This window comes from Mesoplodon densirostris, chromosome 16, assembly GCF_025265405.1.
Source record: "Mesoplodon densirostris isolate mMesDen1 chromosome 16, mMesDen1 primary haplotype, whole genome shotgun sequence".
Taxonomy (NCBI): domain Eukaryota; kingdom Metazoa; phylum Chordata; class Mammalia; order Artiodactyla; family Ziphiidae; genus Mesoplodon; species Mesoplodon densirostris.
The window spans coordinates 48,609,281-48,625,831 of NC_082676.1; the positions used below are offsets into that span (position 1 = coordinate 48,609,281).

General features: G+C 46.6%; 1 protein-coding gene across 1 annotated transcript in view; it reads right to left on the reverse strand.

The window, feature by feature from the left end:
* Positions 1-1,559: 1,559 nt before the first annotated feature.
* The window catches only part of CACNG3 (calcium voltage-gated channel auxiliary subunit gamma 3), an 84,439-nt gene continuing 69,447 nt past the window's right edge, over positions 1,560-16,551 (reverse strand). The window contains exons 2-4 of the mRNA XM_060078406.1: positions 12,168-12,251; positions 6,393-6,533; positions 1,560-2,071 (exon numbers count right to left, since the gene is read on the reverse strand). Coding sequence (XP_059934389.1) covers positions 1,560-2,071; positions 6,393-6,533; positions 12,168-12,251 — 737 coding nt within the window. The remainder of the gene's footprint in view (positions 2,072-6,392; positions 6,534-12,167; positions 12,252-16,551) is intronic.

A 16,551-nucleotide genomic window follows, 5' to 3' on the forward strand; every position in this document is an offset into this window, starting at 1 on the left:
TGTGTCCCTTGCATTGGCAGGCAGATTCTTAACCACTGTGCCACCAGGGAAGCCCTTCTCATACTTTCTGATATCAATTTTTCAAAATATTCCAATGTCCTTACACTTTCTACCCCCCTGCCCCCATGCCTCTCAGAGCCTGTGCAAAGTACACCCTTCCCCCCAGAAAAGAATAGCTCCCATTTGGCTTCTATCTTCCTGCTATCATGCTTGCTGGGGACTGAATGGGGTCCCTCCCCACCATCCAAATTCACTTATCGAAGCCCTAACCCTTGATGTGGCGATATTTGGAGATGGGCCCTTTGGGAGGTAATTAGGTTAGATGAGGTCATGAGGGTGGGGCCCTCGTGATGGAGTTAGCGGCTCTGCCAAGTGAGGACACAGTGAGAAGGCAGCTGTCTGCAAGCCAGGAAGAGAGCCCTTGCCAAGAACCAAATCTGCTGGCACCCTGATCTTAAACTTCCCAGCCTCCAGAACTGTGAGAAATAAATGTCTATTGTTTAAGCCACCCTGATCTATAGTATTTGTTATGGCAGCCCAAACTCAGATAATGCTCACTCTACCCAGAATTCATCCAAAAATTAAAAAATATACATACTGATTATTTGCAGTGTGCTTATCATTTTACACATGAAGTTTTATTTAAGCCTCACAACTCTGTGGAGGAGAATACTGTACCATGCTCCATTTTACAGATGAGGAGACTGAGGTTTGAAGGTCAGGTGGGTTTTCCCAAGGTCCTAGAGCTTCTGGGTCCCAGAGCCAGATTTTTGAACACATGCTTGCCCCCAGTAGCTTACCGGGATTTAGGTGAGAGACACACAGGCTCTGACATTGGTAGGAACACCTTGCTGGCCTCAAGAGGTAAAGGAGGATCCTTCCTAGTGGCTAGAGTGTGGATGAGCAAAGCTCAGCTTCCAACACATACATGAGGCAGTTTGAGGGCAGGGCAAATGAATTTGTAAATTTGTGCAGGAATTACCCAGAAGAAACAAAGCACCCCAGCTCGGTTGGTTCCGACAAGGCAAAACCTTTAATATGTGAGTGCTTATTACAGTAGCTGCTTCAGGGCTCTGACATCTTTGATTTCTGGCCATGTTTTTCTAACACAGAAAGGTGAATGCCTCCCTCAGGGCCACCTGGGCTGTTGGTGTCCTGAGGATTTGGAGTGGACAATGGGGACAACTATGCACAAGTCTGGGGATTCGGAGATCCCCCCCACCCCCACCCCCCAGCCACCACCTGTGACTTTGAGTAAAGTCCTCTTCCAAGGAGGGAAGAATGTGGAGGTCCTTCCAGTAAAGAAGGAAGAAAGGAAAACATCTGGCACAGATACACAGAGAGAGACGTCATGGGATTGGCTTGAAAAGTCGGGGAGGGACAGAGGGTTAGGACCTGGAGGGAGAGGGGTGAACTGGGGGAGAGGGCTGAGTCCATTTGGTTTCAGTCTTTGTAAAAAGTAATACCATCACGAGGACCATGCCATGCAACCTCAGAGACACCTCTGTCCACTTCCCACCGGGCTGTGCTGGCGTGGAGGGCAGAGGGCAGAAGTCAGTTCAGACGGGCGTGGTGCGCCTGTTGGCCGGATTATTATGCAACGACTCCTTGAACTCTTTGGGCGTGGAATTGTGGAACTGTAGAAAAGCATGGTCCCGGTCGGAGTTGAGGAGGGTCCCCATGGTGATCTTTGAGGGGTCCCGGGAGAGGGTGAACATTGAGATGTCAGTGGAAGGGATGGTGTGGAAGCCTTTGCTGATGGGGGACAGGTCTCGGGATCTGGGCTCTGTGGAGCGGGAACTTGACCGCCTCCGGAATCTATACCTGTAGGGTGGAAGGCGAGCAAAGGTAGATTTCTTCAGGAGCTCCGAGTGGGATTTGGCACGTAACTGCTGATGTTTTTCTATATAGATGTGCACAGCGACTACTCCTACAATTTCCGCGATGATGAAAGAGAAGGCTCCGAAATAAAAGGACCAGCCATAGGAGTAACTCTTTTTGGAGTCACGCTGCCCGGGGTCTCCAGCATTGGCTGATATATAAACTATGATGCCGATGATGTTGCTTAACCCTAAGAGAAGGGGAAAGAAAAATACATCCTTTATAAACTGCAGAGGTAACTGTCACTTTTAGGCTGGAAATATCTATTTTAAAAAATGTGGAGTCAACAGGGAGAGAGGAGAATGGATTTATGGCCAGGAAATCCAGCTGCTGAGCTCTTCTTGCAGGGTCTGTCTCTTGGGAAATGAAGAATTCTGCCGCTCCATTCTGGGTGGGAAGCGTTCAGCTAAAGAATTCACCTTACTCTTTCCGCAAGTGCAGTAGAATTCAGAATGCACGTACTTTCCCTTAGAAGCAGTTCATTCCCTCAAAGCTTTATCTTCAGCAATAAGTCCTGATGACGGTAAAATGAACCAGATGCAGATCCCTGCCCTTGAGATCCTTACCATTAGCAGAAGAAACTGACATGAAAATGCAACTATAGCAGAATATAGTAAGGGTTCTTCCAGAGACACATATGAAATTGTTCAGGAGCAAAGAGAGAAAGAGAGAATGAGAGAATGATTAAACCCCCTTGTTCTGAAGACAAGGTGACATTTAAGCTGGGTCCTGAACATCAGGAGATGAAAGGTGATTGACAACGGAGTTGAGAGTGACTTATTAGTAGGGTTGTAGCTTGGATGAAGGGGAGGTTGATGGTATCTTGAGCTAAAATAAGAGGCAGCAGAGAGAATAGGCTTAGAGAAGAGGAGGTGGGTTGGAAGTGCTTACTGAGAGTCGGAATGTGGTTGCTGAGTGGACATATATGGGTCTGGAGCTGCAGTTTGGGGAACGAATGGGGAAGGTGCAGTAGCTAAGTCTTTTTTTTTTTTTTTTTTTTGCGGTACGTGGGCCTCTCACTGTTGTGGCCCTTCCCGTTGTGGAGCACAGGCTCTGGACGCGCAGGCTCAGCAGCCATGGCTCACGGGCCCAGGCGCTCCACGGCATGTGGGATCTTCCCGGACCGGGGCACGAACCCGCGTCCCCTGCATCAGCAGGCGGACTCTCAACCACTGCGCCACCAGGGGAGCCCATAAGTCTTTTTATCTGCACAGGATATGATAATGCTTTAGATTATCTGTTGTTCAAGCATCAAGAATTGGGCAACATGAAGCTGTTGTCCCCAGTAGACAAGGTCTGCCGACTGAGTCCCCATGTGCCAACAGAATAGCCCTGGAAAGAGCTGACTAGTCACTTGGAGAGAAATTGATTCTCCAGGGAGTAGTAAGAAGAAACAATAGAAACTGAGGGCCTGGGGGGTTGCCTTCAGTGACTACTTCTCTCACATTATTGCTCCAAAGGTAGAATGTCTCTTTGTGTCCTTTGCTTTAAGGGTCTCATCCAGGCCTTGTTACCAATAATGACTCAGGGAGGTTGGTACATCACCTGAAGTCTCCTTGCCTCCAAATCCGGGCCACCTGTAGGGTGGTTCTGAATGGAAGCTGTTCCTCATTATAGTTCCCAGTACCAGTTGGTAAATAACCATTTCCAATGGCCTCCTGAGTATCCTCTCCATTCCTTGAATGCCCCATACTCTTCCTGGGGGTCCCCAAGATCTCCCTGGAGTCCAGCAACCAAAGGGTTAATGCTTGGCATAGCAAGGGCCACCCCCACTCTGCTCCAGTGCTATCGTTCTGATTGGCTGGTGTTCATGCATTAAGGGGAATTCATATTTTGAATACTATCTCTGGCCATATTCCATCTAGGACTTACCCCTTAGAGGGCAGGGCCAAGGTCTGTTTCTTCCCTGTCTCCTCTTGGCCTTCCCCAGCGCAGGCCCTCAGCAGGTAGGTAGCGAGTTCTAATCACTGAGCTATTTCTTAATATGGGGGTTGACGCAGCCAGCCCTGTGTTAGGCTGCAGGAAACCACAGGATGAAAAACGGCTCCTCTTTCTAGAGTGTCAATTTGGCTTGAAGATGAGTAGGGAAGACACATTCTTTTATATTAAAATGAACATGAATATAATGAGGAGAGAGCAGAATTCACATGAATTTTTAAGTATAAATGGGAGACAGTCTTCAAAGACATTTCAGCTCATGGAAGGTGGCTTCTGGTGATGCCCCCTGACTTCCCAGGGCCCCATTTTCGCTCTCCTCTGCCCACAGGTAAATTTTGGTGGCAAAGTTTGAGAAGCCCTGAAAGGAAGTCTTGCTGGGAAAAAACAAAAGAAGCTCAAGGAGAGGCTCGGATGTCAGCCCAGGTTAAAGGAAGCGGCAAGCCAAGTGAGTTGCCACTTATTTCTAGGGCACTGGTGATGTGCCAGGCACTGTGCAAAGTCTTTATATGCATGATCTCAATTAATCATTGCAACAGGCCTGCTTAAAAAAAAAAACACCCCTCTTTTACAGATGAGGAAACTGGGACACAGAGAAAATAAATAACTTTCCAAGTCAACACAGCTGGGAAATGGCAGAGGTGGGATTTGAACCCAGGACTGTCTCTTGGCCATGGTTGGATTTAGATTTCAGTAAAAAAGCTTGGGAAGAACTAGATGTAAGTGGGTAATCACTTTCTCCCAACCATTAGACGGTAAGCTCCCTAAGGGCAGACCTAGGCTAGGTTTGTTCATTACTATGGCCTCCTCTCCTTGCCCAGAGCCTGACCCAAACAAGAGCACTGTACATATTTGTTGAATTGCATCAGCATGAGAATTAAATGGCACAATGTGTATAGTAGCAGTTATTATGCATCCAGCAGTTACTGCGGGCTAGATGCAGTTCTAGGCTCTTTCCATATACCCTCTATTTAATTCTCTGAACAGCCTTAAATGGTAGAGCCATTATTATCCCCATTTTTCAGATGAGGAAACTGGGGCACAGAGTGGTTAAGAGACTTGCCCGAGGTTACCCAGCTGGGAAGTGGTGGAGCCATGATTTGCACCAGGCAGCCTGGCTTCAGAGCCCATGGTCTTGAGCATAATGCCCAGTGCCTGGCACATAGTAGGTACTCAATAAAGGGTTGTTGACTGCTTGCCTGAAACCACAGAACCTTAGAATAACTGAGCAAAAAAGAGACTTAGGGAGTGCTGAATCCTCCCAAATTTTCACTTTGTAGATGGAGAAACTGAGGCTCTTCAGGGTCCTCAGGGAGACCAGTGGCGGGGGATAGCTAGGATGAGACCCGCAGCTTCTGGCTTCCCCTCAGGGCTTTGCTGCTGCTTCCCCTCATGTTCCCCGGTTCCCATGTGTCTAATCTACCTGCCATCTCTCACAACACCCCTTGTGAGAAGAAGGTTGCTGGTGACACACTCTCCCTCAACAATCCCCTTGGGGGACAAAATAACGATCTTCTGTTTAGGAAACCCTCATATCAGCACAACCCAGCATCCTCTGGGTCAGTCAGAGCCCAGGAGGTCTGGAGGGGGCCACCAGCAACTAGAACGTGTCTCAAAGCACCACAGGTCCCTGGGTTTACCAGCTGTTACCATCTGTCCACACAGAGCATCACCTTTGGGCTAATCTTATTCTCCTGACAAAATGGCGGCTTTCCCCCTGGTCTGTTGCTTGAGTTGGTTCCCAGAGACTATTTTATAGGGTTGTTGGAAGGAGGTTGAACATAAAAATCACAATATTATTTTCTAGCATTGGAAAAGCAACACAGTATAGTTCTGAAGTTGGAAGCCCAGCATCCCGGCCTCCTCCGAGATCTTGCTCAAGTTTCCTCCCTACTGTTTTCCCTTCTGTGGAATGGGAAAGGTAGATGGCATCCAGCTCTACAGTGAGACGCCCACGTACCACAAAAAAAAAAAAAAAAAAAAAAAAAAAAATCACACTGAACCCATCTCTCAGGTCACACATTATACACACCATATATGCCCCCTGCCCACTATGTGCAGACATATACATGCACACTCTTTTTTTTTTTTTTTTTTTTTGCGGTATGCGGGCCTCTCACTGTTGTGGCCTCTCCCGTTGCGGAGCACAGGCTCCGGACGCGCAGGCTCAGCGGCCATGGCTCACGGGCCTAGCTGCTCCACGGCATGTGGGACCTTCCCGGACCAGGGCACAAACCCGTGTCCCCTGCATCGGCAGGCGGACTCTCAACCACTGCGCCACCAGGGAAGCCCATGCACACTCTTATTAGTCATTCTCTGCCTCTCTAAGCTGACCTTCTCATCATCTCCCCTCTGTGCATTCTCAGCTAGAATGTCAGCATCTTTGGTTCTAATTAAAGTCTTTGGTTCTCATTCTTTTTTTTTTTTTTTTTTTTTGGTTCTCATTCTTAACACACAAGTTGAACATTTTCTTGTTCCTTCCCTGGAGGGAACCCTGAATAGCATTGCTTTGTCCTGGTGGCCCTGCCTTGGGTTTGGTGTCTGTGATGCTCTCAGGGCTGAGACCAGATGCTCACCTGCAGAGACAAAAAAGATGCCCGCGCTGAGGATGACATTGTGTCTGCTGCGGTGGAACTCGCTGGCTGCCACGCAGAGTCCGCCAAAGAAGAGCAGCGTGACACTGAGGATGGGGAAGACGCTGGACGCCCTCACAGCCCCTGTGGAGAGAAAGAGAGAGGGTTCTCCCTGCACCCAGTCAGCCCCGGGATCCCCCCCTCCACGGGCATGGGGGTGCCTGGTTGGAGGACAGCCCCTGAGCAGGAGGACAGAGCCTGCATCTAACATGGGTGCGAGACCAGTTCGGTCGCTCAGGGCCCTGTGCTTGAGGTTAATGCTCTTTAGTCACCATCCTGAAATTCTTAATAGCCTTATCTTGAATGTGTGTTTTATAAGTAAGTGTGATGGGTCAATGGAGCATGTGCCCTGGGCTTGGAGCCTCTACTCATGTGGCATCCCACTCCCCATCACCTCCACACCTCCCGTTCTTCTTGGGATGAGTCCTCAGCTGCTCACTCCCCTGCCCCAACCAGAGACCACTGCCACCCTTGGCTTGTGGTGGGGGCCTGGGCATGGACGCTGGGAGAACCAGGGTTCTCTGAAAGCCCTAGGCACCTGCGAGGGTAGGCACTCACCCCTTGAGTGTTCCCGTGCCGGAGGGAGTGTGACATTTCATAGCAAATAAAAGACACCATGACAGATGGAGAGATGGCAGAAGAAAGGAGATAGCTTTTTTTGCCTGCGTTTTGAACCAGGAGCCCAGGATTTTCATTTTGCACTGGCCCCTGCAAATCATATAGCCGACAGGGCATCCTGGGACTCCCATTAGATCACAAGCTGTTCACCGACACGCAGAGTCTGCCCCAGTACACACCTACATTTGCATAGTACTGAGTCTGGTAATGCCCATTTGATACCCATTTAGTCACTGAATAAACAAATGAAGTTAGTTATTCATTCAACCATATTTTCGGGCACCTACCGAATGCCAGGCACTGTGCTGTGTCCTGGGGTACTGGTGGAAATGTTTAACCACCCCAAGGGTCAAATGCTGCCCTTCTAAGGGGAGGAAGGGGACGCTGGCTGAGGGCTGGAGCAGCAGCGTCCTAGAGACCCATGTGTTAACTCTTCAGCTGCTGGATCACAGAGAGGCCCTAAGGCTCTGGGGTGGAGGGACCTTCAGGTGGGGATCCCAGTATTTACCCAGCCAGTATAAGAGTATTTCCTGGAACACCTGGGCCAGAATATCAGTTGGATAAATTCCGTGTCCATTGAGGTACGAAAGAGCTAAGGTCCTGCCCTTATGGAGCTTACATTCTAATAGAGATGACGAGCAGGACCCGCTACCTAATTTGCAGGGCCCTGTGCAGAATGAAAATGCAAGGCCTCTTATTCCAAAAGTATTAAGAATTTCAAGATGGCATGGTAACTAGACTTATCATGGTGATCATTTTGAAATGTAGAGAGGTGCCAAATCACTATGTTGTGTAATGGAAACCAACATAGTGTTGTACATCAGATATACATCAAAAACAAACAAACAGACTCATAGAAAAAGAGATCAGATTTGTGGTTACCAGAGGTGGGGCTGGGGGGAGGGGGAATTAGAGGAAGGTGGTCAAAAGGCACCAACTTCCAGTTCTAAGATGAATAAGTACTAGGGATATAATGTACAACATGATAAATATAATTAACACAGCTGGATGTTATATATGAAAATTAAGAGAGTAAATCCTGAGTCCTCATCACAAGGAAACACATTTTTTTCTATATCTTTAATTTTGTATCTATGTGAGGTGATGGATGTTCACTAAACTTACTGTGGTATCATTTCATGATGTATGGACGTCAAACCATTATGCTGTACACCTTAAACTTATACAGTGCTGTATGTCACTTATATATCAATAAAACTGGAAGAAAAAATAAAATAAAGGGTGACCGTCAAAAGCAAATTAAAAAAAGAAGAAGAAGAAGAATTTTAAGCTAGTGAGAGCAGAGCATGGAGCCAGGTGTGGGGCTCTTGAAGGATGGTAAGAACCCAGGCCTGAGCTGACTGTGCCTTGGACTGGGGTGGCAGACAGGTGGGGAGAGGTGTCGGACTCAGGATAGATCCTGAAGGTAAAGCCAACAGAATTGGGGGTGGGATGTGAGAGAAAGCGTTGTTGAGCACCATGCCTGGTGCTTAGCCGCTGAGCCGGCAGTGGCATCTTTAAAGTCCCGGCACGCGTGCAGGAGGAGCAGTGGGGCAGCAGGCAGGTGGTTGGTTCATCTTTGGCGTGGAAGTTCAAAGCTCAGTGTGCAGAACTTTATGTCCCTGCATTTATTGTGTGTTTTCCTGTGGGTTCAGCCGCAGCCCTTCCTATTGCTACTGCGTGGCGGTGCTCACGCTCTGAATGCAGAGGACTGGGTTTTCACAGCACCAGGACTGTTTCTGTTTGTTTGTTTGTTTTTCATTTTTATTTATTTATTTATATATATATATTTTTGGCTGCATTGGGTCTTCGTTGCTGTGCGCGGGGTTTCTCTGGTTATGGTGAGCGGGGGCTACTCTTCCTCGCGGTGCGTGGGCTTCTCACTGCAGTGGCTTCTCTTGTTGTGGAGCACAGGCTCTAGGCACGCGGGCTCAGTAGTTGTGGCACGTGGGCTCAGTAGTTGTGGCGCACGGGCTTAGTTGCTCTGCGGCATGTAGGATCTTCCCGGACCAGGGCTCGAACCCGTGTCCTCTGCATTGGCAGGTGGATTCTTAACCACTGCGCCACCAGGGAAGTTCTGTTTGTTTTTATGGGAAAAGTTTTCTGCAAGTTTGGTAGCTGACTTAGCCTATGGGGATTGCCTGGGAGGGCCAATGGAGAACGGGGGTGAGGGGTCGATGAAAGCAGACAGGGGTGAGGTTCTCTTCATGAGGAGAAGAAAATGAAAGAGTTCTAGCTTTTGCTTAAGGATGGCCACCCCAAGTCCCCCACTATTGGGGCTGGGCAGACCAGGGCCCCAGTAACTGTCCCTGCTGCAATGGGGAAGTTTTGGAAGGGGCTTCAAACTGCCTAGAAACCTTGATGGGAGAAGTGAGGCGTAGGGGGAGGGATTCTGGCTGCCCTGACCCCTGGGAGCATGACTAAATCAGTCCCCATCCTAGCTTCAGGCCAGTCAGTCACAGTCCTGGCCCAGGCCCGGCTTGCTCTGTGCTTCCCTGCTCCCACACAGACTTGTAGGAGGGAGAGCTGGCCCCCTGGTTCATTTAGCCCCCAGGTCAAGGGGGGGATCCCTGGGAAGTAGGCACTGGGATCTTGGGTGGCCATAGCTTATTTATAACTTCTAAATATTTACACATATGACTTACGGGTTTCCATGTGAACCTTGGCCCTGGGACCCACAAATATTAGGGGTGGGCCTGTCCCCAGTGATGTCAAGCGTGCGCAAATCTTTAAAGCGATCATTTGCATTGTGTACTTGATAGGAATTTCTCGAATATTCAATGTGATGAGTTCAATTGATTAAAGGAGAGCCCCTTTAAAAATTTTTTTTAGTTTCAAAGTATGATTAAAGTATGATTATGCCCGAAGGAGATGATTGGAACATTGGAAGCTACTGAACTGTGTTGGTTGTGTATATTTGAAATGTGTGGCTATGAGATATGGGAATGTGATTGTTTCCCATGTGGTGCAGGAACCACTTGGCAACCAACTGGTGGCCAATCCCACCTCTACCCCACAAGTGAGATAAGAGCAGTTTCTATAAACTGAGGCTACAGGTGTCGGTCTTACACAGGACATGCTCTGCTGCCATTTTCTCCTAACTCAGTTTACCCTGGATTGGTTCTTTTTTTTTTTCCGGCTGTGCCACGGGGCTTGTGGGATCTTAGTTCCCCGACCAGGGATCGAACCCGGGCCCCCTGCAGTGGGACAACCAGGAAAGTCCCTGATTAAACCTTCTGCTGTAGGTTTAAGCTGCAGCCTCCCTAACCACACATGAGAAGGAGGAAATAGCAGAATAATCAATGTGCAGAATCCCACCCCACCAGGGTGTGGTCGCAACAGGAACTGGCAGCACCTGTGCTGGATGGGCCCGGAGACCCATGCAGGAACGTGACCCTGGCGCCACGTGACTGGCTCGGGGATTCCAAAGTTCCCGGCAGGAAATTCGTGTGCTCAGGAAGGTCCCGCCTTAATTTGGTTCTGTGGCTGATGGTGAGGACCTCCACCTTCCCAGAGGGGAGAAATATATTTTGTCGGAAAAGCGATGGATCTCTTGGAAGAAATTAAAATCAGTTTTGTAAGTTGTGAAATAGAGGTCACAGTTCTGTTTAGTCCCCAACAGGGCAAACATCAAAATAGGAAAGAAAAACAAAAACTACAGTCACTCTGGTAAAACCCCACTGGAGATGACTTTAAAATAATCTTCAAAAGGAGGTCCAAGTAATCTACCCCAAACTTTGGTCAAGCTACCTCTCTAAATGTGGCCTCTATTCCCACATCAAATCCTTTTAAGCTGCTCATATACGTTCTAGTTGGCATTTGGGTAAATCCTAGTAGATGGATATGGACTGAAAAAAGAGAAATAATATGTTTATGTTTTAAAAATTAGCTTAGTAATGACTTTCTTTCAAATTGACCCCTCGCACCACTTCCATTGTTATGCGATTAAAGGCTCATATATAGACCCACTGCCCATCTGTAGACTAGCAAGCATAAGTAGAGCTAACAATGATTTTCATTGTAAAAACACTCTTCTTGAGCTACGAGTTACAAGCATAACCCGAATAGCAAAATTTCTTGAAGTTTTTATGTATAACAGCAGTTTTTAAAAATGTTACATTTAACACTAATAGTAAATTAGTCAATGCCTTAGAACTTTTCTTTTGAGTGAACTTGACACACCTCCCTGTTGAAGAAATTCTATCTAAATGACATTAAATCCCCAATCCTCTCTGTGCCTGGATGAATGTCAGGCCTCTGGCTGCCACTGGGCCTTGACCATTGCTCATCCCATGCCCCAGAAAAGAGCCAACACGTATGGTTTCGTGAGTACATGTTGGCCCCAGGCGGAGCGTAATGTGCATCAGCTTATTTAATTTTCATGACCCTGTCAGATGGATGACATTATCATCTTTATTGCCGACTATGAAGAAAGGGGAGAGATGAGAGGTAAAGCAGCTTGGCCCAGGTCCAGCCCAGCTAGTAGGGCGTCACCGGAGTAAAAGCCCGAGTCAACCGGGATCCAGAGCCCTTGCTCTAAGCCAGCACACTGTTGCCTCCTACGTGCTACGTTTGTGACAGTAACATGTCATATCCGGGTTACTGACCTTGGGACAATCTAGGGGGAGACACTAGTCCTGCCCCAATGAGATTGAAACTGAAGACGGGTGAACCTTGGTTTGCTTTTATTCTCCCAGGCCTTGCCTCTTAGGACCTCGCCCATTAGCACCTCACCCATTAGCACTTAGCCCATTAGCACCTCAAATCAGCCCTCTGGGGAAGGTGAAAACTTGTATTCAAGTTGAAGAAAATCCTTAGATTTCCTCCTAAGCAGACTAAAAAGAACTTTTCAGTTTTGACACAGCTCCCGTTTTTTTTTTTTTTCCCCTATTTCTATTTCATTGAAATGAAAGAGATTCAGATGTCAGAACCACCTGAATGTCTCTGTCTAGTAGCAAAGATTTTCCTGAAGCTTCTTTGCACGTATCCATTTCTGGGGCTGGGTATTGGGGAGCCTCAAACTCAGAGGCAGCTGGACAACCTCAGGGCAGCCCTCCTCGCCCACCCCTCCCCGGGAGGACCCACGAAGGGGGAACTTACGCAGGAGATACTCAGCCGTGTCCTGTTCGTAGTCAGCATCTTCGGGGAAGTGATCAATTTTCTTGCACACGCCTCGGAAAGCCCCTGCGGAAACAAACGTGGCCCTGAGCTGGCGGGGGAGGGGTGGAAAGAGCCCCTGGGGCCCAGCCTGCATCCTCACCCCCACAGTGAAGATGCTTTATGGTTGTTGCAGGCTCTGCCTCGGTTGGCCCCTCAGCATCTTTCTTAGGGCACAAAAAGGAGATCGGTAGAGGAAAAAAATAAAGATAAAGCCGAAGATGGAAACTTTCTGCTTCCTAGATTTTGCATGATGTTGGGATCTATTTAGAAGGGCAAAGAGCTATGAAGCATAAGGATTCATCAAGAGAACTATCTTGTCTTACCTTTTTCTTTTTTTCCCAATTAGTGAGGGGAAAGAGGAAAAGGAAGCAGAATATATATATACACACATATATTCATATATACTTATATATATATATATATATATATATATATATATATAAATTTATCTTCCCGTTTTGCAGATGAGGAAGCTTGAGGCAGCTGGCCATAAGAATTTTGCTTGAAGTCATACGGGTAAATAGTAGAGCCAAAATTCCAATCAAGGTCTGCTGACTCCTCGGTGTGGATTCCAGGTATGGATTCTGGAGTAACCCACTCTCCCTGATTGGATAACGCTCATATCTGACACAGGACCGCCCCCTTCCTCACTCCCCTCGCCCAGGACCACAGCTTGCTGTGCTCTGTGCCTTCAGGGGGCACAGAATTGTGCAGGTGCACCCTGGGGAAACTGTCAGCATTTTCTTTCCTTTTCTTTCTTTGACATCAACCTGACTTAACTTGTTGTGGGTGTTTGATAATCGCTGTGGTGTTTGTTAACTAGCCAATTAACCAATCTCTGGGGCAGCTAATGGCTCTGCCAGTTCTCATAAATGAGAAACAATTTCAGAACCTCTCACCACAACGCAGCATGAAATTATGCCTCATTGTTCTTGTCTCTGCCGGCAGAGCCGGCCTGGAGGTGAGGGGCAAGGTGGTGTCGTGGACAGTGGACAAGGTTTATGTTCACACATAGCTGGGCTTATATTTCAGAGCAGTTACTGTAAGAATTAAATAAGGCCATATATGAAGATGAGATAATTTTCACAAAGCTCTAGGCACTTCATGATAATGGCCAGCACTTTTTAAGTGCTTCTAGTGGGCTAGGCACAGAGCTGAAACCTACATTCTTCTCTCATTTACTCTCATCCACTGCCTTAGGAGGTAGGGACTATTCACACTGATATTTGATGATAAGACAACACAGGATCACAGAGGAAAGAGAGTTGTCATAGCTGGTGAAGGGAAGAATCAATATTTGAATGGGCTTTACCATTACAATATGAAGGTAGCCGTTATTATTATGCCTATTATTAACTCATAATAATGAGTACCATGTATTTTTTAAAATTTATTTTATTGAAGCATAGTTGATTTACAATGTTGTGTTAGTTTCTGCTGTACAGCAACATGATTCAGTTATACATATATATACATAATTTTTCATATTCTTTTCTATTATGGTTTATTACAGGATATTGAATATAGTTCCCTGTGCTATACACTAGGACCTTGTTGTTTATTCATTCTGTATATAATAGTTTGCATCTGCTAATCCCAAACTCCCATTCCATCCCTCCCATACTGCCACCCCCCCACCCTTGGCAACCACAAGTCTGTTCTGTGAGTCTGTTTCTGTTTTGTGGAAGTTCACTTATGTCATATTTTAGATTCCATATATAAGTGATATTATATGGTGTTTGTCTTTCTCTTTCTGACTTACTTCGCTTAGTATGATAATCTCTAGGTTCATCCATGTTGCTGAAAATGGCATTATTTCATTCTTTTTTATGGCTGAGTAATATTCCATTGTGTGTGTGTGTGTGTGTGTGTGTGTGTGTGTGTGTGTGTATCACGTCCTCTTCATCCATTCATCTGTCAGTGGACATTTAGGTTGCTTCCATGTCTTAAAGAGTGCCATGTATTTAACACATACTATAAATAGCCTCCAAACCAGAGGCATTTCACAATAAATGCAATGTGATATGAGCCCATCCTCTTGGTTCTGATTCTCTGCTTACCAGGCAAAGAATGGACTCAGAACCAAGAGGGCGGGGTCTTGGAGAGAAGGCTTGAAGACTCAAGGAAATTCTTGGAAGAAAAACAAACTCAGAATTCCTTCCCTGATATTGAAAGAAGGCCTTCATTTTTCTTGTTTGGATTTTAGACTTTCATTCACAGATTCCTGTTTGCTTTTAAGCCCCATTGCCTTCCAGCTGGCTGGGTAACAAATCAGAATAAGTCACACACATGAAGCACTTACCATCTACCACGTGCCATTCTAAACACTTTACATGTTTTATCCTCTCTAGCTCTCAAGACAGCCTGGGGAGGTACCTGGTATTATGAGCCCTATTTTACAGATGAGGAAATCTGAAGTAAGTGATTTCCGCAAGGACACAGCTATAAGTGGCACACTCAAGGGTAAATCTTCCAGACTCCAAAGCCAAGTTCATAGCCACTACTGTGAATTGCACTCTCTTCAACACATTTTAGAGTTGTAAGCAAAATCCTTTGCCAGATGGCTTTATGATAATTTCACGGTCCATCCACTGCTATGAATGGGACCAGTTGGTTTTTCCATCCACTGTGCTTTTTCCATGATGTGCATCAGGGGCCACAGAGCAGGACAAGGATGGTGGTTGTGGGACCACCTATCATTAGCTGTTTTACATTCTCCACAAAAGATTTCATAGGAAGGAAATGTTTAGCTAAAGATTAAATGTGAAAGCTACTGAAACAGACCAGTCAGAACCACGTGGGGATAAGGAACTACACACATGCTCACATCTGCTTGTGAAATGGGCCTTACCTAAGGTGGCTTAAGGCAGCCTGAAACTAGGATGTGGAGCCAGCAAACACCAGTAGCTCCTGGAGAAACAGTCACGTATTTTAAATGGTCTAAAGTGTCCCACCACCTCTTTTATATAACCCACAAGCTAAGGCTGGTTTTTGCCTATGCAGATGATTAGAAAAAAATCAAAAGAAGAATACTGTTTCATGACAAGTAAAAAAATAGATGAAATTCAACTTTCAGTGTCTATAAATAAAATTGTATTGAAACACAACCATGCCCATTTGTTTATGGTTTTCATGCCAAATGGCAGAGCTGAGTAGTTGTGGCAGAGACGGCAAAGCCAAAAATATTGACTCTCTGGCTAAGGAAAATTTTGCTGATCACTGTCCTGGAGATTTCTGTCCTGGGAAGTAGCACACACTCTGGGAGTGCAAAAGTGGAAAGCAAACAGGAATTTGGGCCTTTTGGGACTGGAGGACGTACTCCAAGCTGGTGATTCTAAAGCAGATAATGCTCATCTATGGCAAATCTGGACTGCAGAATGGTTTGTTTGGTGTATTTGTTTGTTTTGTTCTGTTTTTTTACTTGTAGTATTTTATTGTATTTTAAAAAAATGAAATATGCTGCTGCAATTTAAAATTCAGGATATGTCACATGAATGCTGATTTGCAGCTTCTCTTGAAAAATGGGGCTCTCTGTCCCACATTTCCATGGGAAAACAATCCCTAGCAGCTGGGCATCAGCAACACCCCCTTTGGACTGGGTGCCAGCTCTCTAGTTGGCCAAAGTTCCCCCCACCTCCCCAGGCCCTATGTCACTTGAGGAACCTATGGCAAATTACCTCTCCAAACCTCAGTTTCTTCTTCTCCAGGATAAAGATAATAACAATAATAACTTCATGTGGTTGTCATCATAATTAATTGAAGCTGTAATAGTAGTTACAGCACCTGGTGCTGTACTCAGCATTTTCCACAGAACTCTGTTAAAATCAGGTAATGACGTAAGGCACTTAGTACAGTTCCTGGCATGTGGTAAGAACTCAATAAATTATAGCTATTCCTACCATTGGTTTTGGTAGGTATTTTAGGACCAGAAGAGACACATTGGTGCCATGGTGAGATTTTAAAAAGCAATATAAAAGGAAAGGGAGGGCTTCCCTGGTGGCACAGTGGTTGAGAGTCCGCCTGCCGATGCAGGGGACACGGGTTCGTGCCCCGGTCCGGGAAGATCCCACATGCCGCAGAGCGGCTGGGCCCGTGAGCCGTGGCCGCTGAGCCTGCGTGTCCGGAGCCTGTGCTCCACAACGGGAGAGGCCACAACAGTGAGGGGCCCGCATACCGCAAAAAAAAAAAAACCCCCAAAAAAAGGAAAGGGAATCAAGAAGTTCCCTGAGGAAGACTCCACACTGAAAATGAAGCTGCTGGCACAAGTCATACACTCATCAAAAAGTGAACTTGGCCATTCATATAAGTAGCATATTGCCAGCTC